At 37.3% G+C, this 25,317-nt stretch overlaps 2 protein-coding genes across 4 annotated transcripts in view; both read right to left on the minus strand.

Moving 5' to 3' along the window:
- The window catches only part of STK17B (serine/threonine kinase 17b), a 93,964-nt gene that overhangs the window by 66,132 nt on the left and 2,515 nt on the right, over positions 1-25,317 (minus strand). The gene's annotated exons all lie outside the window — the stretch shown is intronic.
- The window catches only part of HECW2 (HECT, C2 and WW domain containing E3 ubiquitin protein ligase 2), a 171,626-nt gene that overhangs the window by 41,035 nt on the left and 105,274 nt on the right, over positions 1-25,317 (minus strand). For all 3 annotated transcript variants that reach the window (XM_065750608.1, XM_065750609.1, XM_065750610.1), the window contains 9 exons: positions 20,249-20,343; positions 17,202-17,277; positions 15,151-15,320; positions 12,529-12,671; positions 9,047-9,147; positions 6,982-8,319; positions 5,312-5,407; positions 2,589-2,739; positions 2,104-2,207 (listed from right to left, as the gene is read on the minus strand). In XM_065750608.1, coding sequence (XP_065606680.1) covers positions 2,104-2,207; positions 2,589-2,739; positions 5,312-5,407; positions 6,982-8,319; positions 9,047-9,147; positions 12,529-12,671; positions 15,151-15,320; positions 17,202-17,277; positions 20,249-20,343 — 2,274 coding nt within the window. The remainder of the gene's footprint in view (positions 1-2,103; positions 2,208-2,588; positions 2,740-5,311; positions 5,408-6,981; positions 8,320-9,046; positions 9,148-12,528; positions 12,672-15,150; positions 15,321-17,201; positions 17,278-20,248; positions 20,344-25,317) is intronic.

Genomic DNA, 25,317 nt, shown 5'->3' on the forward strand with positions numbered 1-25,317 from the left:
GTACCTATAAGATCTAATTTGTTTCTTTTGGCAAAAAATCATTTAATAATAAAATAATTAAAAAACACTTTGAATTATTTGGGTTACCAAGCACATGCCTATATAGAAATTGCAAAGAAGGTCCCTGTGTCAAGCTTACAATGCTATATTGTAGCTGTATGCAGATAAATTAGATTTATCTGCATAAATGCAGATTTTATAAATGCTGACCAATGCATACAAAAGTCACTGTACACTTAAAAATGTTTAATTCTTACTCCCTTAAAAAGGAAAATAAATTATAAAATCACTGCCAATAACACAACTCTGATCTTGATACAGTACTTAAAACATTTAAGCAGCTTATGTAAGTTAAAAACAGGTAGCCACAGAAGTACCTCCCACATTCAACTTTCAGTAAACATTTGGGTCTTCTCCTAGCAACTGCTGAAGTGTACTGACTTCTCAACAGCATCAGGAATTGAAAATACATTGTGTGTAATATTTGCTATAACATTACTCTCCTAATCACCTTTGAAAATCAATAGCCTGTTTGGATGCATTTCTTGAAGTAAATTAAAAAGTGTAAATTCAGATTGGGTCTCCAGTTATTTCACTCCAAAGTGTGTATCATCTTCTACACAGCACCGTTACTTTCTTTTACATAGCGTGATATTTCTACAATTCCCCACCAAATGAACATTAATGACATAGAACACAGCTACCAAGGATATAAAGGAACAATAATCCACAGGTAGAGAACGGAGAAGTAAGGCTGTGAATGAAACTCTAAGGAAAAAAAATCAGAATAAAATGTAATTAAAACCAGAAAAAAGAACGAAGACTGAAATTAAAAACCTGGATGTTTAAGTACTATGAAAAAAAAGGGGGAATAAGGGATATAAAGAAGGCTGTTCTGCACATAAAAGAAAATCAGAAAATGGAAAGGTAATAAGTAAAGAGAAAGTAAGTGAGAAGAAAAAAGAATTTGAAAAACCAGTTCTTAAACAGCACACCCCCAAATGCCTCTGTGTCTATGGAGTGACAGGAGTGCACCATAACGATCCCTGAAGCTCTACCTGAATACCTGACCTGGGAGCATCATCCGGCTCCTTGGTACAAACCTTGGGTGTGTAACCATCACCTCTCACACCCTGGAAGATGCTGGGGCATGACACTCATAGGCCCACCATCCTAGATGGGTGATCTGGAAACCAGGGTGTGTCAACTGGGTGGATTTTTTCTGCAGTTGAGAGGCTTGCTAATTTGGTCTATGAAAGGCCTATTCAGTTTAATTTGCTAATTAGGGTTTAGGCTGAATTTGCTTTAAATCTGTTTTGTTAGTGGTGCAAAAAAACCATCTAGCTGCTTCTGCAAAGGCCAAACAGGCACATGTACAAAGAAAAGGAAAAGGCTAGGGTAGAAATAAAGAACAATATAAAAGGGGTATTTTGGTAAATCACAGGTCTTGCAGTGACCTGAAATTCAAGAACGGTTAGCATTACTTGGGCAACAGATTAACTTAGAAAGGAATATAATGGGAGAGTATAAAGAGAATCTGAAGACAAAGAACAGAACGACACACGGCTACACAAGGGACTGGATGACTAACAAGGTAACCTTATATACTAATCAGTGAATTTATAGTAGGAATATGACCAAGGAGTGAATTGCTTAGCTAGAGGAAAATTAAGGAATAATGCTGAAAGTGCATTTAAAAACAATGTTTCCTTCTGTCTTCATTTGGAAAGTTAACACCAGGTAGACAATCAATAACTAAAGACCAGGAGAAGAAAGAATTCTAGTCCTTTCTTGTCTTGTATTTAAAACATTTCAAAATGTGGCAGCCCATAAAATCTGTAACTTGGACCATGCTATTTTATACTCTTCCTCTGCCATTGTCCTATCTATGATTTTACCCAGACAGAAAAAGGTTCTGACACTCACATTCATCTTCTCAGCACATTGAACAGGTTAAGCCACAATCTTGAGAAACTAGACAGCGATGAAAATAAATTGTGATCCAGACTCCCGGGGGCAGAAAGTTTGTCCTGCCCTATGCCATTTACTAAATCATCTGCCAGATGAATGCTCCCTTTAGTGATTTTTTCATTTATTTTTTACCTGCATTAGAATGGTGAAAGTCAGTTTCCTCTCCAGCTCCATCCACTGCACTTGCATGCTCTTCAGGCCTGTCGTTAGTCATTGTTCGGCGGATGCTCTGGTACCTAGAGTTAGAAAACTGGACTTTATATGTAGTATATGGTAACTATGATCCAAATGTGGCTCCAAGGGACTCTATAATAATAAAGTCAGGCTTGCCACTCTTTTCTGCCATGTAGGTTAACATATACTGACCTCTCTAATTTTAGTATGATGACCATCTCGAATTTCTGAAAACATTAGCAGATTGTTTTTTAGCTGTTAAACACAGGTGAAATACAATAAGTTCAGAAGTCCATATGCAAACTATAAGGAATAGCCACATAAAAATAAACGTATGTGGCCAGCTGCAGTAGAAAATGGGACCTAGTCTTTGTGCTCAGTCCTACAGAGATGAACCAAGTTTTGCAAACACACAGTTCACAACTGGTAATGGTAATTCTTACCGGCGATTCAGCTGTTCCATTTGCTGTATGGAATTTGATCTCTGGAGAATCTGTGGGGCTGGAGGGGCAGTGGGTCGCTGCCAAGTTGTTGTTCTGTTCACGTGGTCAACGTAAAATATCCGTCCATGGCTGTCAATTCGAGCCTCCCAGTCTAAGTAGAAATAAAATACTGTGAACTATGGAGAGTTTGAGGTTTATTTCAGCATTTATTTTACATTTTTAACATCTTTTACAGGATGACTTCAGTACAAAACTTTCTTCTGAAGGGCTATGAGGCATGGCTTTTCCCTGATTTTAACCTATAAGTCAAATTCTTCACCATAGTTAAGGATCTATGGAATCTATACATAATAGAATAGAGAAATTAATAGAAACGAGCACTCAATAAACAGTGATTGTCCCAGAAAAAAAAAAAAAAAAGATATTTAATCTAATTATCTTAGATTATAGCATTTAAAGATCAGATCTCCAAGGCTTATTCAAGTACTAAAAGCCAATGCCCGAATATCAAAAACCTTGCAAAGCTTGACACCTCTCACTGTTTTTCTCCAGCTAAAAGTAGCAGTAATAAAACAGATCCCAGTGCTCTTCTTGGGTGTACCTATGTTGTAAGCAAGTAGAGTTGCCAGAGAAGATGAACAATCATAACTATCAAATACCTTCATATACTAATCAATCAATCATTAATGCAAAGGTTATGGATTCATCACTGTATTTGCTATTCAAAATTTAATGCATTTCAAAGTAACCCCAAAAGAAGAAAAAATAACTTAATTCTTAAATAAATGAATAAAAATTTTCAGTATTCTCTGGAGAAGCTTTAAGCATTTTTCCCCCATACAGGAAAAAAAAAAAAGTGAAACATGCTCCCGAGCAAAGATCTCCTTTCAAAATATTAGAATCTACCTACTGATGAAATAAAAATACACGTCTTTCATTACTCTGCTCAGATTTCAAACCCTTAAACACTGTATAGCAGTGGACTGTTTTCTTGTGGTGATTATGTGTTCAGTTCCAACACAGTCATCACTTCTGCAATGTGTTTGAGGAAGAAATGAAGTTTTGCCTTCATTCATCTTTCAATAAACAAGTCTGAACAATTGTGCAATGGATCCTAAAATAAATAAAGCACCTCCATTGCTATTGTGATAGAGGAGGATATCTTCCCATACTTACAATGTTGCTAGCCAACAGTGTTACAAAGAACTCAGCTTGCTGAACCATAAAATTGTATTTAATCAAGGCTGTATCATTTTTTTTGTTGATTTTTCCCTAGGAATGTTAAAGCACAATGTTACATGTTCTAGAGATACATATGAGTTACGTTGTGTTCTAGAGATCTGTTCTGCGCAGAGATTTTGGGGAAAAAAAAAATCTTGGAAACGATTAGCATTTAAGATTTCATTTGCATTAACAGATGAAAGATTACTATAAATGTGGCATTGGGTTTTGATTTTAGGAGTATGACTGTGTGAAATCCCAGCAAATGTTACAAATGTTAGAATTCCACACAGCCAAACCTTCTGCATTAATATTACATTTATCCCAAGTAGATATTGCAGTGCACAGTTTGCTTCTGAAACTCATGAAATCATCTCTGTGCATTCCTAACTTATTACATCTGATCTTCCATTTCACTCTCTTTCCTTTTCAGTATGTAAAGTGATAAAAATTCAAATTGAGTATATGTCTCTCAAGCACTATTTTATGTAAAATAGTTCCGCTTTACTGAGATGGCAGTTGATTAACATTGGGATCTGTAAAGAGGACTAACTTGTTATAGGCACTACTTAGAAGCAGCAGGGAGCAAAATATTCTCATCGCCCTGTCACTCCGATACATGGTTCTATCTGTGTTCTGCCACAAGGCTCTTTACAATCACTCTCTCCAATTATCAGATGAACTCAGTCCTTTTCTACACAGTGGATTGGGTTCTACTCATTTTACATTAAATATCTAAATTCCTGGCTTCTTTAAAATCGTAGAACTGCCACTGACTTCAATGGGTCAGAGTTTCATTTTTAGTTTCTTTTGTAAGGTCATTTCCCCATTAGCTGTGTCCATTTCTTTGTAATCCTTTCTGACTTTTTAAGTATCTAATGCTAAATAGATCATCATTGCTCCAAGTTTATCAAATGTATCAGTCCAAAACTGTGAACATTGCATTTTCCGCATATATTATAGAAACAACAATGCTTTGGTCAATCAAGCTCATCCAACAATTGCATAATATCCAAGTTAATTTTAATTCAAAAGCCTTGACAGAGACTCAAGAAATGCAAGGAAAACACGATTCATGTCATCCATGAAGACAGAAAGATGCTATAAGTTTCTCTGTAAATCATCACCATACATGACATACTCATAGATCCCAAAGAGTTGGATATCTTGCCACTTGAACGCCTCACAAATCCTATCACCTCACCTCCCTACTCACTTGCTCTGCATTTTGAAAAGGCAGAATCACACCTTCCTAATCTGCAAATTCTGCTTACCAAGTCTGAATACATCAGGTATAATTATCATCCTGACACATCCTGATAGTTTGCAGACTGAGCACAATGCCTTCCATGGGAACAGCACCACACTTATTTATCATTCTTCCTCATTTAGAGCTACTCAGATGTTCATTTGCAGTTCTCACATTTAATAATGAAACATAATGAGATCTCATTAATGGCATTCTGGCAGCTAATCCCTCCATTAAAGTATGAAGAACCTACTTGGTGGTAGAGCCTCGTCCACTCGCTGGTAGCGACTAACATCCTGACGTACTGAAGGCAGTGACCGCAAGGGCTGATGGCCATTGGCTTGAGCACCTAGAATCAAAATGCCCACAAATTATGTCACAGCCCATGCAGGGAAACCCTACAATTGTCTCTGAAGTGAACAAGACATGCTAAAACTTTTGGAGGACTATGACATTTTAGGATATACCTAGAGACATTAGCTTTTCTGACAAAGTAAGTCAAATCTACAGTTCAGGGAGATTTCTCTGGCATACTCTGCAGTTCTTGTCCAGAAAACATCACCTCTTGTGATACACTGAATCCTTCTGTGACCGAGAGACCAGAGCACAGACAGTCATCTGTGCCCAAGCTGTATCCCAGCAAAGGACATGGCCATCCCAGAAACCTGGTGTGAGGTTTATTGATTTTCCTTGCTGCAGCAACATTGATGAGCTAGGAACTGATGTCTAGGAAAGATCTTAAAGGTCTAGAAGACGATGTCGAAGAATGTACCGTATTGTACTTGGTATTTTAATATCAAAATCATTCTTTCCAAATCAAAGAGTTGCTTACGGGAGGGGAGAAATGAACAGATCTATGATTATTCTCTCACAAATAGGTATAAGAACTACCCAATACTTGCACCGTTTAAGGAAGAGAATTTATTTCTGTTTGCTTCATTTCTCCCCCCACCCCACCCCCCCCAATCTTCTAACGAAATCACAGCTAGTGTTCTCTGAGATTTCTGGTGTAGTATTTGGCACTCAAAACTGAAGAAATAATTTGCACTTCAGGATTATTTATTTTTCAACAAACGTTTATGGTAAATTGATTTACTACAAACACAGGGAAATTAACCCCCAAACACCTGAAATGTAATTAAAAAGATGCATCCACAAATCCAACTTGGTTGTATGCTCTGTAAGATTATATGGTTGTATGACTAGACTCACTTCAATCCCTGAAGAAAGGGAATAAGTGATAAATTGATAAATTTTCTTGAAAAAAAATCTATGGACACCAGTCAACTTTCAGTGATTTTAGTGTGATGCAGAATTCTTAGTTGTTAAAATAATTTTACAATTGGGAAAAGCTTTACAGCCTTGAGTAATGCATTTCTCTCTGCGTTCTGTTCAAGCTGCGCTAGGTTGTGCCTAAACGGATGAGGAAGACAGTAGCTGAGGTGTATAATTAAAAATAATTCTTTTTTTAGTTTTTGTTTTTTAACTATCCTTAGGTTTTAGTGCTTATATATATATTTATTTTTTTTCTCACTCCTGTAACCATTACAAACCAAAGATCCAAGTACAAATACTAACTTGCATTATAGCTTTTGGATCCACCTACGACCTCCCAAATGCCATTTTGATTAGCAAGAATGATAATATTGTGAAATTCCTTCTTCCTCCTCATTCTCCTTCTCAATGCCCTCTGAAGAATTAAAATATATCTGATTTCAAAACAAATATGCCTTTGTTTTGATTTTTTTTGTTGCATCAAAACCCCTGAGAATCTCTTAACCAGAGCAGAGTCTCAAAAGAAGAAAAACCTTGAAGGATAATGAAATTAAGAAATTAAGATTCTTATGTTCATATGTTTGCTCTTAAATAATATTTTTTGACTGCTGAAAGGTCACTATGTAGAGTGCCTCCTACAGCTGTTACCTCCAGTAGCTCCTTCAACCTCTGCTGTGGCACCCCCACAAGCTGCTTGGGCCCCTTCTGTTTCCTCATCCTGAGACTGGCTATTGGCAGCTGCCGCCTGCAGGCTTCTTCTTCTTTGCCAGATTTCTTCTGCATCCTCTTGGTCTTGTAATTCACCTCCCTCAGCCTCCTGTACTTCCTCCTGCGGTAACTGTACTGCAGGCAAAGAACCAGAAGTACTTGCAGACTCCTGAGTTTCAGCAACTGGCTCAGACCTGGCCGCATCAGTGGCACAAGCTCCCTCTTCTTCTTCCTGAGAAGAAAAGGCTGGAGTCTCAGGAAACCTGGCACTTTCAAAAGAACAGCGCATTTCTACTGAGGAACGTCGCACAGTTGCACTTTCATTGCAAGAGCTGTCTGCCCCTTCCACATCACTCTCCCCTTCCTGCCGAGTACTAGCCTCACTGACACTTTCAGTGCGAGCAGGATCACTCTGCTCGGTTTCTGATGACAGCTGGGAAGGTTCCGACCCTTGATCAACAGATTCTGTTTCACTAACACCCCTTCTGCTCCCAGCAGCAGCATCAACAGTTCCTGCATCTGTACTACGAGGAAGCTGCTCTGCCTCCTGCACAGCACACAAGTCACTGCCAGCCTGGTCTGCCGGTGTTTCACTTGGAGAACCTTGCAGGCTTTCACCTTCTACTAATTGTGATGGTGGAAGCTCTGGGAGACTCTCTGGCTGGTCATCAGTTGAGGGCAAAGGAGCTTCAGAGGCTGAAACATTTTCATTCTCTGCCGGCCCTTGTGTTACCTGATCTGATGAGTAACTTAAACCATTTCTTTCAACATTTCTTGTAGCACCATTAAGCATTACTAAGCCACCATCGTCTTCCAAGGAAGATGGGAAACCAAGGTCTTGATGTAGCTCATGTTCCTCCTCATCTGAGTCAATGTGAAGCATTGCATTAAGTCTTGTGTCAGTAGGGAAGCTACTCCTCAGTTTTGGAGAGGCTCCACGTGGACGCTCGCCACAGGCAGACGTCCCAGGTCTGGGATGATTACTGTGCTCTATTGCATCCAGATAGTCATTCAGTGAGTCCTGGCGACCTCTTGTAGGTGATGATCTTGAAGCACCGGAGGTTAACTCATCCTGATCTGTTTCTAGTGTTGTACTAGTCCTTAACGGATGTCTCTGGATTGTTTCTCCAGAAGATTCCTCAAGGACTGGACCATTGGAACACACTGTGGATGTATCGTGATGTCCTGCTGGCATGTCCTCATCATCAGAGGGGCTGCCCAAGTCTCCATTTACAGAGTTGACTCCTAGCAAAGTGCCAACTGTTTCTGGTGAAGCATCTGCAGAGACACAAAGAATGAACGTGAAACGTAATGCAGCTACAGTCAGCTCATTCTACTTTTGCAGCATCACAGAAGTGATACAAAAATACATGTCTTTCAAGGTGTAGGCTTATTTCAACCAGATAACTAAGTGAAGGAAATACAGTTAAAATAATGCAGACATCTACAGCATCGTAACAGAAATCACAGAATTTTCTCTGTACAAATCTATCCTAGACTTAAGCAAAATTTCACAGGCATAAAATATTTCTCCCATTTTGCATTCAAAAGACACAGCATTGCCAAGCATCTTGCCAAACTGTCTGTAAAACCAACCTCACAAAAAACGAACCAGTTCTCTACAGCAACTCTTCTATACCCAGAATTGGGATTTATATAAAACCAACTGTCCTTACTAACAACTGAGATCATATTAAAAATCACAAACTGTACATGGATATCAAATTCTATACACAACAGTTGTTTTGAGTAAATTTATCAGACTTCTCCACTGCAAAAAAATGGGAAACTATCCAGGATAAATGGATGAATGTTGCTGTTTTGGAAATATAATCTCCAAAGTCATAGCCAAAATATCTAAAATATGAATCCCACAAGCAAAAAGCTGTAATAGAGGCCCTGTAACCAAATGAGACAATTTTCATAAATAATGTGGAAAATACAAATAAATGTAAATTCTCTTCAAATAATAATTTGGAGACCCAGGTCACTGTCAAACTCTCACCTTCATGAACAGAAGATGTGATTTCCACTTTGAACTGGAGATATCCACTGACATGATCCGCTGGGAGCCTTCTGCCAAGATTATAGCTGAGAACCTGATCTCTGTAAAAACAAAGGGATGGTTGGTTTTGTGTTTTTTTCTTTTTCTTTTTTTTTTTTTTTTTGCCTTGTTTTTGTTTGTTTTTGATTGCTTGCTTGGTTTTTGGGTTTTTTTTTTCAAATTTTAACTGGTTTTATTTTTCCAATGTTTTTTTTTTTTTTTTTTTTTATCAGAAGTGCTTACCAGGTAGAGACAGTGTGATAGAAGGTAACTTCTATTATGCTTTCAAATTAATCACATACACTGGCTTGTGTAGAAAAGCACAAACAACAACAGTGGTGTAACGTGTTGTTAACACAGGAGAGCCAAACAAATGACTATTTATATTTTTCAAATATGCTCCAGGAATTCTCACACTTTTCCAAATCTGGTTTTAATTCCAAAACAAACCACACTGAAAAGGATCTTTTTCTTCACTTTCTCCTTCCTTTAATAAAAAATCAGATGACAAAAACCTTTACTTTTTGAAAGCCTTCTGCCCCCTTGTGGATTCTATCATAAAACCAAAAAACAAGGGAAATAACTTCAAATTTTAGTTCTCATTCAGTAAAGCACTTCTGTATCTCCCTAAACAAAGTTATTTAGAAAAGCTTTTAATGCTTAGATTTCACATCAAATACTTAAAGTGTTACTGACTTCAGCAGGACTGAGACTTGATTAGGAACCAGATTTAGAGTTAGGATAAGATCCTAGATTCTTACTATGCACAGCCAAAATTTACAGCCCCAGTCACCTTCCACACATCTGTCACAGCTGAAGAGAAAGGAGGGAGCTGCTGAATACCTCCATGGGAAATCAGTGCTATTTATACAATTACATTAGTACTGGTACAAACACCTCTCCTCTACTGAGAGCATTCTCAGTACAAGTGGCAATCTAAAAGGCAACTACTGAGACAATCCGCAGCAGTTTAGCTACAAACACTACTTTGAGCAAAAAAAGCCCTGAGAGATAACCTAAGGCAAAGCAGCCTCCCCACACTGCTCTACAGACCACTTGACTTCATATTATCACAGTCGTGTCTCCTGATTCTGTGTCACAGATTCATTGCTCAGTACTCTGAGCAACTAGGGAAAGCCATGACATAAATAATGCCTGCTGTGCATTGAGCTAAATCAGTACTCAATTGTTCTTGTACTCAGGTATGGTATTTTCCATGGAATTTAAGGAGATGCTGGTCATCTCACTATGAAAACTTTTAAGATATGCCAACAGTTAAAAGCAGGAAAGAATTATACTGCAACCTACCTAAAAATGAGTTCTAAAAAGTTCTGGACTTCATGTTTTCATTCATATTGATACGTGCAAAGGCTAGCTAAGCATATGGTGTACAATAATTCCTTTGACTTTACTTAGGTATTGCAAGTTCACACTTTAATCCAGTAGATGATTTCAATTGTTGCTGACATCATAAAAATGAAAAGGAAAAAAGTGACCAAAAATAAAATAAGAGAATGATAACAATTGTGTATGTGGTACAGTTCTACTTCCTGACTGTACCGGCTCTTTTGCAAGACTTCTGGTGGAAGACTGTCTGCCTTCAGGATATCTAGGAAAAGAGGTACCTGGCAACTGATTGGCATGAAAAAAATATAAATGGGCAAATAAATTAAAGATAAATAGGCAAAAAAAAAATACTTTTAAGACTGATTTAATGTTAGTTTTAATGTCAGCATGGTAACACAAAACTGAATATTTACCTACATTCTTGCTACATATTTATTATACTGCCCTTCCTATTCTAAACAAAACTGGAAATGTCTACCAGAATTTTGGCTTGAAAAAAAACGAACAAGAACTGATGAACATAGCAAACAGTCAGGCTTTACTTCACACTGCTACGAATCCCAGAGCATATTCCAAAACACTGTGGGATACAGCATGGAAATTAAAATCCTGAACTAGGTCTCGAAATCAGTATCATCCTCCTATTTTGAATGTTTAGTAGTGTGCAAATTTATTAGAAAAAGCTGCTTTCTCCAACATACTACACGTTGTTGAAACTCAGCGATGAAGCTTGTCTTAGAAAAGTTAACTTGTACGCACTTGAGCAGAGCTTTTTCTTTAAAGAAGTTATCAGAAGACATCATCAGAATTTTAAGCTACTCTTACAATTTTATTCTTACTTTACTTACCAGTGCAACCACCACTTTGGAAACTTAAAGCTGAAAACTGTTTTCAAACTGAATTTGCTTTTCTCCAGTTATGCAACTTGTTACTTTGATGAGAATATCTGTGAAAAAGGAGGCCAGTTGTTTATATCCTGCTTTTTGTGCAAAAGCTTGGTGATACTGCCATTCCCTTAAAGTCTTAAGGAAGAATACAGGCATTTTCTTTTACCATCGTTTCTCACAGGCCTCATCCAGTGGCCATTTAAGATTAATGGCAACTCATTAGCTTTGAGTTGAAGTCCTATATAAAACACACTGGAATAATTCTGTTCCTCTCTTTGTCTTTCGAGGAATTATTTTTTCTGATTTGTCGAACAAAACATAAAACTGAGAAAAGATTCTGACAGAACAACACACCCTACACTTCTGCTTTCTTTTAAATGTGAGATTACACATTTGCATTCAGTGCTGTATCTCCTGCAGACCTCCAGACATTTGCTTCACGCCTGCAAAATATCACATTGCTAGGTACCAAGCCTCAGGCTCTTTCAATAGCGTATGCTCTTCCAAAGGCCTACTTGGATCATCCTCTTGACTGTACTGATACCCACTCCAGTAATCATCTCAAAGTATAAAACATCTTAAAAATTTTCAAGTGAGTTTCTTCTTTAAATCATAGTAGTAGCTATTCAAAGAATGAACAACTTTTTAAAAATAGTACAATAGACAAATTTTGAGTCCCATCAGTGCTCTTATTCATAGCATGAGGCGATTCTAATTTGTTAGTACCACCAGCACTGAAAAATAAAGATTCACAGCCTTGCAGTTCTGATCAACTAACTGAACAGGTATTATATCTCTCACTGCTACACAGACAATTAGAAACAACTGAGTTGCAAAAGTGAGAAAATACAGCTTGCTTGTTCTAAGAAATTTGCACACAGTTAATATAGCATTGTGATAATGCTCTGCTTCTAGGTTGGCAAGCCATAGGGTAACGTTTTGTGATGGTAATGACTTTTTGTGTAAAGATACCAGAGCTTGAAACAAATTACAGACAAACATATATGCAAACACACATACATTTATTCAGAATGGGGTGAGAAACACCACCATCTTCCAGTTAGGCAGTAGGGATATTAAAATTCCTATGATATTTCCTATTACAGTTGCAATGCTAATTGTGACTGTGCCAATAAGCCAGAAAGGTTGCTCTGCGCCAGCATCCTAGATGTTGAATCTCCCTCAAGCATTAAGAATGTATTAATTTACCCAATTGCATGTCTCTCCAACAGCCTCTGAACTGGTATGGTTAACTTCCCAAGAAAGCGTTTGATAATTGGACGACTCTTGGCAAATTTGTCTTTAACTTCAATTTCCAGGACATCTGTTAGAAGTGCAACAAAAGAATATTTCTGGAAGGAAAGAACATATTTGACATGATATCAATATACCTTTATTCAGGAAGCGTGTATGCAGTTACTACTACCTTGCAGTGAACTCCGAGCATTAATTGAAGACTACAGCAGTTTTCATACTGTAAAACATCGTCAACATCATCAAGTACTGTATTTTTGCATACGTAACTAGCCTCTTAGAAAGCAAATACCTTTTTTCTGTTCCTATGAAATATATTCTTAGTAAGAAACTGCACTGGCTGAAAGCGCTTTGATGGTCTTGTTCAGAGATGAGAAAGCAGTGTGTCCTAGTGGTTGCTTCAAGATGGACAGTAAAAATCACAAATAGAAGAAATCTTCACTGTACACTATTAGAACGTAGAAGACTAGCAGGGTCAATGCAGACGAAAGGAGGAGAGTGTGTTTAGTGGACTTTCCTTCCAACATCCTGTTCTGTGGTCATTTTTTGTCTGTGCTGCAGGATATCAGAAGAACAATTTACAGACTGTATTTTCATATGAATTGAAAAGAAAATAATAATTTTCTGCAGATTTTTGGTCCAAAGTTCAAGAATCTTCCCAGTAAGCGCCAACAGTTTTTCCTGAACTTGAAGCCTTTAAACAAGATGGCATTCTTTTATAAAAAATTGTGATGTCTGGTAAGATCTCCCTTCTACCATCCCCTGTGAGCAAACACTGTCACAGTCGCTCTCTTCAGCCTAGCATCAAATTTCCTTGAGTTTATGAATAATTCATATTTGACATGTGTGCTGCTCTGGCAATCCAGACTGAAAATGGTCAAGATTCATCAGTGGTAATGGCACATATGTGAGCAGGCATGTCAGGAGGGATGTACACATACATGTAACGTGATGACAAATTTTATCAGGGAAGCAGGCTGAGGAACAAAATATATTTTCCCTCCAGATTTTAAGAAATTTCAAACAAGCAAAAAAAAGCATAGGAAAAATCCACTGAAAAGACAAAGTCATCCACTATGCTTCTACTGTCAGCCACCATTAAGACCTCTGGGAAAACTGAATGCTGAATACAACCTAACGAGCATCTAGTTAGCTTGATGACAATGTACTGAATACAATACAAAAGAAGGAACAACTCTTCAGCTCAGCTGTAGACACTGACTAAAAAAATCCAAAAACAGTAATTAGATTTGGTCAGGAATATAAAAAAGCATTATCTTGCTGAGTAGAGCTGTGATAAATATGACTTAAAATTTCTCTCTCAGTTTGCTACAAAACAGCAAATCATTTTGCAGAAAGGAGTAGATGGAAAACTGGATCAACTCTGCACCACTAGGACAGCATATGTATTGAGATCATAATCTGGTATCATCAGAGATTGCTACAGGGGAGATACAGCAGTAAAGCAAGCTGATATAACACGTGCACCAGTGAACATTCTAACTTTTCTAACATACTTTAAAAGATAACGAGAGCTGAAGGAGAAAAAATGAGGAAAAACAAGAATAGTTTTTCTTCCTTTTTACTGAGAAAAGAACTGAAGAGGGAGAAAGATGAGGAATCTATTTAGAGATGAAAACTCCCAATTTTTAAGATCTGAAGTTTTCCACAAGTGCAGAGGCTTTCCCACAACCAAGTACCCCAGAGTAGCACTAACACTGTCCCTGCTCTGTTCTGCTTAACTGTTTGATTTAATTACAATTCATGGAAGCATCAAAACCCTGCCCAATTTTCCAACCTTCCTAAAGAATACAGTAATGTTCAAACACATATAGACATGTGCCCATTAGAAAACATGCACAGATCAAGAAGGTTGCTAGCCTGAAGCACTTGCAACTTATTGCCAGTTTCCCACATAAACACTTCAAAGATGTGGCCTTGCTCTTCTAGACTCACAGAGTTACAGGCAGTTACAAGTTCCTTCTCTGAGACCTGCTGGTTCCGAGTTCTGCCCAATTGCCTTCTGCCCCTACTCCTCTCCTTTCTAAGCAGCACTGCAATGCCTGCCCAGGCTTTCCTTTCCACAGGAGCACACACAGAGTATACACCAAAGAGCATCCAATTTTGCCTGGCAAAATCGACTGCTTGCCACATGCTATGCACAATGAGAATATCATTTCCAAATGAGCAGTCACTGCTATCAGTCGGCATAAATGCCCATTTATTGTACCTTTTCTTAGAGTCATTTCACAACATATGATTCATTTTAATTAATTTATTTTTTGCAATTTCAAGTGATCTCTTGGGCTGCTGAGTGATTCCATCTCTTTTTGCAGAGAAGCAAATGAAAAACCTCACAGTCATACAACTTAAACACAGGGCATAAACATGCTGATGATAGCTGCTTCTATCCAACAACAGGGTTCCTAAAATTACTACAATTTCTGTGTCAGTTTAAATAGCTAGCTACAAAATAAGCTCCCAGCCTGCAGAGAGTAAAGACTGATGCATAAAGATTAAATACAAGCCTGGTACACTGCATCAACTTGCAGACAGCTCTCAAAAGGCATACATTACCTCTCTGTGCCAAACAGGGTTAGTTGTGTTACTGATGATGGTTGATCTTCTTTCCTGACCGTGATGAGCAAATGTAGGAAATGTACTTTTCTTGCCTGGTTGGATGGACATCTTCAGATAAGGATCAGGGTTGAAGAACATGCCTTTTTTAAGTCCAACTGCTCTAATATCTTCAAAGCAAAACAAGGAAGGAAAAAGGAAAAAAGCAAATTAAAGCTAATTCACAGAGTAGGGCACTTTTAAAATATTACCTAGGGAATCAATTCACGTAAACCACTAAATAAAGTAGTTTGAAATTATTCATAGAGTAACTGGATCCAGCGTACAGAAGATGCTTGAAGCAGGAAGTCAAGTGTTTTCCAAAAAGATATACAGAGGAAAAGCAAGGACATCCTCATTTACATTTTGCCTTCCAGTCATTTCTAAAACAAAAATACAGCGTGAACTTTTAACTAAGGAACAAATGTTTTTCTCAGTGTATAAGGTATTTCTACCCTAAAACAATCCAAGCAATCAGCTCACCATACAGTATTTGCTCTATTTCTGGTTGAAGGGAAGTGGTTAAGATTAAAAAACTCAAATGGGAAGCAATTTAGCAAACTCCTACTTTCTTAAAGCTGAGACTTTGAGACTCATAAGTTCCAATACAGATTATAAAGGCTGTTCTGGATTATGATGCACCCTTCCTTTCAACTTGGGAATAAGCTATCACACTTAGAAGAACGTTTTCTGAAAATGGTTTTTTCATCTTAGAGAAATCTCAAAATCACACTTCCTGAAACTTAAGTCTAAAGTAATACAGAAAAATTCCCAAAACCATGCACTCTAATTCTTTTTCCGCACAAGTATTTCACAAACAGATCACAAAAAATAAAACAAAAAAAAAAACACCCAGACCTGCACATCAAAAGAGTATAGCATGAAACCTAGGAAAATAACCTAGGAAATAACATCATTGAATCATGGTTCAGATTTGTCTCAATTTAAAGTTTAGCATAACTTTATATTTAGAGCTACTGTGCTTGTCTGTTACTGCAGTCACACAAGCAAACAGGACCAGAGTGTTCATCCTACCTTCAAAAATACTTGCTTAGTTGGAAGATGTTGTAATGAATTAACTTTCATCACAACTTGCAAAAAAACAATGTTTTCTGATTTGCAAAATAAAAATCCATTAATGATAAAATACTGTAAAAGAAAACAAAACAAAAAAGATAACAAAATGCAGACTCCTCACACTCTGGATGAGCAATCAAAAACATTCTGAAGGGCACCTTACAGACCTTTAAGTCAATACTCCTTTCAATTGAATTTAGAAGACTCCTCAAGTTGAGTCATAACATTCTATTAAACACAGACAACTTTTCAGATTTAACAAAACAATTATTTTAGTAATATTTGTTCTATCCTGATAACTGCTGCAAGATCATATCAAAGAATGTTTTCTTCTGCTCTACTCCTACAGTCTCTAAACATTTCCACTGTGAGCTATTTACTAAGAAGCAATTTTTTTATATCTTTACTCAAATGGAATATGTTGTAGTCACACAAAATTTCCTGTGGAACAAAGTGCTAACCAAAAAAAGGCAGACAGTATCCCTCTGCTATTTTTCTCTGTGAAAGCTTAGCTCTGTTTTAAGAAAAGATTTTTTTCCTTCTTAAACCACTTGCAGTAACTGCTTTGTTATTCCTTTCTTAAAAGTAATAGAACCTGCTTGAATTTTACTTAGAGACCATATATTTAACTTTTTTTTCTCTGCTGCACAAACCAGAAATTGTGCAAATTTCTCATGGTGAGATCCATCAACTCAGTTTCTTTCCCGGAAATTCAAGATTCTGGCTTGTTTTCAAACAGAACTTGAAAAGCTGTAAAGAAATGACATCTTTCAAGCCACTAGAGTGTGCTCCTACAGAAGCTAAGGAAGAAAAGTACTCAACTTTCGACATTTTTTAAACAATTACTTTTTTTTTTGTTTGTAAAAATACTTAGTAAAACAAAGATTTCTATTTGTTGTGTTTGTTTTTTTTTTAATGTTGTTTTGTTATTATACCTGATAGTGTAAAGCTGACTAACTTCCGAGAGTGCTGGCCTCCAGAAGCACCTTCATCTGTGCCTTCTACTCCCATCTGAAGAGGAGAAGAAATAACAAACCACATACATTTTAATCCGTTTTATACATGCTCAAAGATGATTATGTAATTAGTTCAGTAGTACACAGCGGAAGAATTGTACCAACCACTGCCTATCATCATGGACAGACAAAGCTGCAGCATCCATTTCAAGGAAAGCATGTATTGCTTACGCCATGTGTTCTTAATTAACTCATCCTTGGTATCTTCCAAATGGAGAATCAATCACAGAAAGGGAAACCCTATTTTCTTACAGGTTTCACTTCTGTGAAATAAAATCAATAGTACAGACTTGTAATATTTTTGAAAGCATGAGCTAGTCAGTGACAGCAGGCAGAATTTTTGTCACTTTTCACAAGAAGGCCACTTACTTTGCAATAAAAATGGCAAAGAGATCAAAAAGTCTAAAGAAAGCCTTCAGATTTATGAATGGAAAGTTTTTTTAAACAGAGAATTGCATCAAATATATAAATATGAATGTAATCTAAAAGTTATGTTCATACTGCACAGATTTTCAGGTTTGGTTTCTACAGAAATCCCTGACTAGCTAAAGCACTAATTCAAAACTTATCCATTAATATCTAAATAGCTATACCCACTGAACAGTCCTTCCAATTGACAGAAGAATTTCTCTCAAGGCAGACGTGCATCCAGCTGAATAACCTAACATAAAAACATCAATGGAGCTATATTTAAAGTCAAATGGCTCTTTACATAGGTGGTGCATTCACTCCCAGACACAAGAGATAACACAGCCTGCTGAAAAAGCTTCATCCAAACACTACATTAGTGATGTTTATTTGTGATAAAATAGGAAGTCACCTGATCTATTAAATAGAATAATTTGAAAACAAACTTGTACATCTGTGTGCAATCAGAAGTACATAAGGCAGTTTTTAGCACCTGGACAGTTGTCCGAAAGCAAAACCAGAAGCTTCAGGACTAATAAAGTATTTCTGGAGCAGTGGTGGCTGGACCAGGATGTGCAATCCATGAAGAAAGCACTAAAAAAAGTCAAGAGTCCTTTCAATATTGCTTTTAGAATTATAACTACCTTTCTAATACTTCTCAGCAAAGAAAAACAAAATCAGAATAAGTGGTGTGGTGTAACTGACAATGAAGAATTTCTTCCATTGCAAAATTCTAACACTCAGCATATAAGAGCAGTCAAGTTAATAAAGTGAAAAAGCAACGACATTGATGTTTGAAGTTCTCATGGAGTTCGGTGGTCTCATGAGGGAACAGACTGTGGCAGGAAGTTGCATGGCTCCAGCCCAGCTCATTTCCCTTTTGCATCACTGGAGTCGTGATTCACCATCATTTTCAGGGACAAGCTTTTCTCATCAGAACGCTGTCACCTCAACACCAAGCTTGCAATACCACTGCTCTAATGGCTTTATAAGGATACTTCAGCAGCAAGAGCTGGCAGTAAAATTGTGAGAGCATCATGAATGCAACAGGCTAAACTTAGTCTGACCAGCACTCTCCATCTTGAGGAGACCTTGATTTCTCATGAGCTCAAATGAGCACAGCAAAATATTAACTGTTTATCCAAAAATAAGACTGACTAACATTCCTGGTTTAATATGTAGTTAGTATGAATTAAACCAGAAACAGAATTCTCACTATACCATGCATTGTGAAAGTTTAACAAGATCCAAGTTAGCAGGTAACATCACAGCTTAAAAAAACCCAGAAGGAATGGGCATGCCTTGACTCTTTTACCATTTCCAGAACCAATGGTGACAATAGTTTAAACCCCACAGGACTGACTACTGCCTCAGAAAGACCGGTCCTAGGTAAATCCCAATAAATGCATACTGAAATACAGAAGTTCATATGTTCTGTTATACAATGAGTTGAAAAAAATATCAGTGGCTTGTATGACAAGATCCAGAAAGATACAAGCTTAAATGGTTTTTCCACTACTTTCAGATGCACACTTTCTTCTATAAAGTAGAATTCATATGCCTGCCTGTGAATGTATACTGTTCATGGAACAAACAATTAAGTGATGCTATCAGGTAGGTCAGTAATTCTAAGAGAAATAAAAAGCATTCAGAATAATGAGACAAAGTCCATGATAGCATATACAATATTATATCATCATAAAATTCACCTGTATATAATATGCAATGCTGAAAAAGTACAAAATCAAATTAAAAAGCAATCAAATTGATTAAATTGTGCTGTACGATTTCTTCAACACTATAATTGTCAAGCCAGCATCCTGACAGATATGATCTTAAATATTTGGCAGCTAAAATCAATGAATCAAATGTACTGTGAAACTTTCTGTCAACTTAATATCTGCTGTATTAGGTGAATTACTTCAATCAAATGCACTTGGATACAAGTTTGGAATGCTCCTGGTTCAATAGGTACTCACATCACTAAAAAAGGACTTTAGAACTTCTAGTTTTTCCAAAACAAGTCTTATAATGAAAATTTAAGAAGGCAACAATAAATCTTGAGAATCAGAGAATTATCTAAATTTTGGTGGCATACAAACACTCCACAAAAGCAGAGTTTTGCACAGGCTTCCTTCTTTTGTTTGTTTTTTTTTTTTTTTCTAACACTCAATATTGTTACCTCAGTAACAAATTAATATTTTATCTTAGCAAGTAAGAAGTAGAGACTTCTGATAAGTTTGACTTAGACAACCAGTGTGACATGTAGTGTTAAATTACATCAAACTGGCAGCATTCAAATTGAAATCAAGCAAAACCAAATTGTTAGTATTAAGGATTTCAGTTATGCTCAGGGATTTCTAATGTCATTTTGTAATGAAAAATTTTATAAAGAAAAATAGAAAACCAAAAAATATATTTCCTTATTTTGGTGATTACAATCTAACAACTTTTTCCCCACCTCCCCTATAAAGATTGCACTTAACGGTGACACGAGATACATTTGCCTGGCAGTTACTATCTCACACAAGTGCAACAAATATGTAGGCTAAACTTACCATCACAGCAGGGTTTTTCACAGTGATGCATGGAGTAGTAGCTCGGAGGGCTCCACTAACACCATGGTAGTATTTAAAACAGATCTTTATTTCAGCTAAAAAACAAAACAAAATAAAAAATCACATCAAATCCTTTGTGACTGACAGTATGCAAAAGAAAATGAAAGGACCATGTAGAGGGAGTCATAGCTCACTTCTGTCCACAGCCTGACTCGCATCTGCTGTAGAAGCACACAATAACTATAAATGAACTATGTCTTCTTGCAACCTGCAGAGAATCAGGATGCAGATTCAGGATATATTTCCATGGACTGTAATACAACCCCATTTGCTGTAAGGTAACTACTTTTCCTCTGAGTTGATTCTTAGGATATGGAGGAGAAAATAAATGATTAGATCATCTCCTGTTATCACTACTGTGCTCTTTTGTTGCTCTTCCTTCATTTCTCAAAACGAATGTTGACTTATGAACTCCACAACTATTCAAAGTATTTATCATGAGCCTCACCAAATAAGGGGGATTATTCTCATGGTCCCGCCAGATGATCCTCTGCTCAAATACTCAAAAAATACCTTAGTCACAGGCTATTTGGCAAGATGATGTTGAGATGTAGGATACACTCATCCATTTTGCATGCATGGCCTGTCTGCCTTTCACTCTGAAGCCAGCAGTATCAGAATTAATTTTATTTGGTTGAGCCCAGATTGCTGGATCACTCTATATGGACCTTTGATTGCTTTTTTTTTTCCTTCCCATTCTACAAATTCTCATATCACCCAAAGATGAAATCAGCAGGAAGCCTGGATTCATTTTCAAACCACCAGTGAAAATATTTTAAAGCACCGAGTCTTGTATTAACTCCTGCAGAGCCCCACCAATAAGATTTGCCTTCTTGTATGACCCATCAAACCCTTTACTACCATTTAGCGTGCCAATCAAAAAATACCCTTGACCTCAGTAAAATAAGAGAATAAACAGACATAGCTTGAGCATGAGACAAAATACTATATAACTCAGGCTTTCAAAGTTTGGATTATGCATTTAGCCCCACAGATATTCTGACATTCTGACAGGAGTGGAGATTCAACTATAGCTGATTATTTTGTAGAGCTATTAACATGCTGTTCAGTTCCCTCTTGAAAGCTCATTCTATATAAGCTGAATCCATCATTCAGTGATCTGTTTTCAGAAATACTTTAGGAGGAAATTTAGAGCAGTTGGTCAATTCTTCTTTGTGTATTCTGCAGTAATATGCAATATCTGGCTATTTCAAGATACGCAGTTGCAAAGGAAGGCTTACCAAGACGTGCTACCAGCATGACTCTTATCAGTCTTTGAAAGAAGTCTCATGACACATATCTGAAGGAAACTGGAAGCACTTCATATTGGAACACAGGAAAGATGAAAGTTTCACCATGCTTCTGGCCCCACTGAATAAAGTTTTGCTAAATTGCATTTGCGGCAAACAAAAGAGTACTAAATTTCACTGAAATCTGACCTCTCCCCACTGTTGTTCATCTGCATTCTTCCAACACAGCAGAACAAGCTGCCCTTGATCCTATGAGACTTTCTCTGTCTGGAACAATCTCATTTTCCACCTCTACAACTCTTGTGTAGAAGGTTGATGAAGGTTTACGTCTGGATACAGAAATGACCACACCCAGACAGAAATGGCCACAGGCAAGTGCAATTTACAGCAACCAGATTGGACAGACTGGGCCTTGTGGATGAAAGTCTTGGCAGTTCAATTCCTCTGACTTGGTTTAACAGTACATCAGTAGCCTTAAAATATAAAAGTGTGTACTAAAAATAATTTTGAGATGTATAGCATGATTCCTTGAGGAATTAGGTTCCTTGCCACTGCGAGATAAAAGGTCTGTTTATCCCTACTCAGAAGGATTAAAATCCATTCTTCAAGTCTGCTCAGCCAAAAAGGATTTTTTTTTAATTCCTAATTTGCTGCAGTTATAGCTCAACGTTCAATTACATTCTCCCTCCAAGCTGGCCTTCAAAGACAAGCGCGTAGCTCCTAGCCCATTGGGGACTGAGGTGGTAGAGGGCTGCTGACCCCTCTTCCTCACAACTGAGTTCACATACACCATCAAAACACAATCATCTAGCCTAAAGCCTCCATCTAACCCTAAACACTGAAGTGTAACCCTGAAAGCTTTGGATTCTCAGATTTCTTTCAACGAGTTTCTCTCTATATGACCATATAGTACTCTTCACTAAGCGTATGTAGCTGGTGGTAGAAGAAAACTATTCAAGAAACAGAACATACAATTTCACCCATACAAATGAAATTAAAAAAAAATAATAATAATAAAAATAAATTAAAAGAAGCCTTCAGGCCTAATTGTAACAATTAGAAAAACTTAAAAAACTTAAACATATTACATCTGGAAACTTCTCTTGCTCCTCAGGAGAAGCAGCATTTATAAGGTCTGGGCTTTATACAGCTCTACACACAGGAACTGCAGAAGTGCTGTCAGCACCGCGTTGATAGGATTAACACAGGAGAAGTTGTGCTTGAAATTCAGCATGAAATTTAAAAACAGGCTATCTGGGACATGCATACAGACATTGTTATAGTGAATAAAAGTTTGCAAAATCTTTTCTTGCACACAGAAAGAATACAATTCCCTCATAGGACCAGAGACAGATAAGCAGATTATTCTTCTTATATCTAGTAATTTTTAAAAGTACTATTAATACTTAACACAGAAATAAATCTCAGAGGGATTGTGCCAACTCAGAACAGCTGAGGATCTAGCTCTTTGACATTTTCTCTACGGTGTTAGAAGAAAAACTGTGACTTGAATATTTGCTCTTCATGTCTAATGAATTCCCAAGGTCCAGATATATTAAAAATAGAACTGGCAACCCTGACAGAATATACATCAACCTATTATGTACAAATAAGGCCACACAAATACAGGGAGTTCTTTGCAAACAGCACATTTCTGCAAACATTATTTTAATATTGAGAAAGCTGAGTTCAATATCTATTAATATTCAGGCTTTCTCTCAACCATTCCATAGTATAAAGGGCAGCATACTGACTTTTCCTACTTTCTTTCATTTGTTCTGCTCGTTTGTTTGGAAATGTTTCCTTTAAGTTGAAAATTTGCTCTTTTATTTCTTTTCTTTCCCACTTCTTTCCCCAAAGTGCTTATCCGTTTATCTTGTTTGAGATCTGTACTGAAAAAGGTAGCAGCAGTAAATCCAGCAAAGGAAAGACACCCATACATGACCACATACTATTTGCTCTGTGCTTGATTCAAGAAAGATGTGGCTTCACAGATCAAAAAATATTTTCATCCATGGGAAAAACTGACTGCACCTAGCACTGCGTTCTTGCTGCCACACACGTCCCATTGTCTCTGACGTTTCTCTAGACATCACAGAGACCACAAGGAATTCCTACAGCCACCAGACATTTCCTCTTCATTTAAAAATAGGACAAAGTGAAATTGGGGTATCTGTGAGCGTTTGAAAGATACTGCACGCAGTCATATGAGAAGAGATACGTGTTAATTAATCTGAACACTCTGTAATTCTCCTCTTTTAAAGCCAATACCTGTTATCATTTTATAACCATAGTTTTGTAGCTCAGCTCCATTATATAAAAACTCTGGAATTAACAAAGGTTTCTGGGACTCAAATAGTGATATTTGAATTTCAAAAGAACTCTTGCATGAAATTGTAATGCTGTGCTTCCCTCTACGGACCATGCACTCGTCTCTTCAATAATACAGAGATCTGTTTATACCACGTAATAGTTTGCCTTCAAAACATCAGTAATTCTCCAAAGTTCCCTGCTTTATCTGTGTTTTCTGCCTCTATCTTTACCTAACAAAAGATACATGAAATACAGAAACTTGGAGTACATAAACACCAGTGTGATTTTAGAAGAACACATTCTTTCCAGGAGAGAAATAATTCAGGAAAATAAAACTACTCATTCTGAGAGCAGTTTGCTCGGGATCAAGAGATGGACTTGGCTATGGACACCACTGTTCAGGTTACCCATGAATGTGAAATGTGCTGTAATCACAATTAATCATAATTCAGCAAGCCAAACAGATAAAACCTCTTTGGTATTGAGGACGATGGCCGAAATATAATTACAGAGAGGCCTGACAGGTAGGTTATAACACACTCCCACAAACTTGCCACTGCAAAAGTCATATGCTTACAATAGTGGAAGCAACCACCAGACAGCTGCAAACATCCTGTGTTGCATGCCACCAACCCAAAATATTAACCTGTGTCCTTAAGTAAGATATCTCCTACCAAACTGAAACTTCTATATCAGAGCTAAGGTCTTCATACACTCCACTAAGAGGGGATGGCAGACAGATCTCCAAAAGCTAAGGCAAATCCTCACAGGGCTGCAGTGGCCTGATGCTCCCTGCCAGCTGCACAAGAGCTGCCCAGCTCGCGGACACGGCAGCTAGATATGGAGTCACATGCCTAAATCCATGGCCCTCTGCAGACCTGAGTATATATCCTCAAACATTAAACGAGAATTGGGAATTTTGGCAAAAAAATGATAGAAATGTTTTCCAAAACGTTTAAGAAAATTCTGGCACTGTAACAAATTAAGCCGCTCACATTCAGTCTTTACAAATGCATAAAGGGAGAGGTAAGCCTGGGAAAAAGCACTGGGTTAAAAACTAATTTTTCCCAGCTGAACACATCCACCTAATAGACAACTGCAGAAATTTATAAATGTTTAGAAGTGCAGAAATTCAAAAGTACTTCTCACATCCTGTCAGTTGAATTTATTTTCTTTAGCATGGCTGCAGTGAACACAACCTTCTTGATCAAATATTATACATTCTTTCCTCTGCATAATTTTAAGTAAGGACCTTTTTGACTACTCATGACAGCAAACGGGAGAGCAGAGTGCAGGAGGCTGACTTCTGATACCTGTTGTTTCCAACAGCAGGTCTATCACAGTATTTTATAGGAGTGATAAAAACCCTCAAAACTGACCTAAGCAGAACCACAGAGAACTTTCTGGCAAAAATAGTATCAGTAACAGAAGTTTTCTGTCCACTGG

This window comes from Cyrtonyx montezumae, unplaced genomic scaffold (genome assembly GCF_038088225.1).
Source record: "Cyrtonyx montezumae isolate F1298 unplaced genomic scaffold, pur_monq_1.0 scaffold_7, whole genome shotgun sequence".
In the NCBI taxonomy this organism is placed as follows: Eukaryota; Metazoa; Chordata; class Aves; order Galliformes; family Odontophoridae; genus Cyrtonyx; species Cyrtonyx montezumae.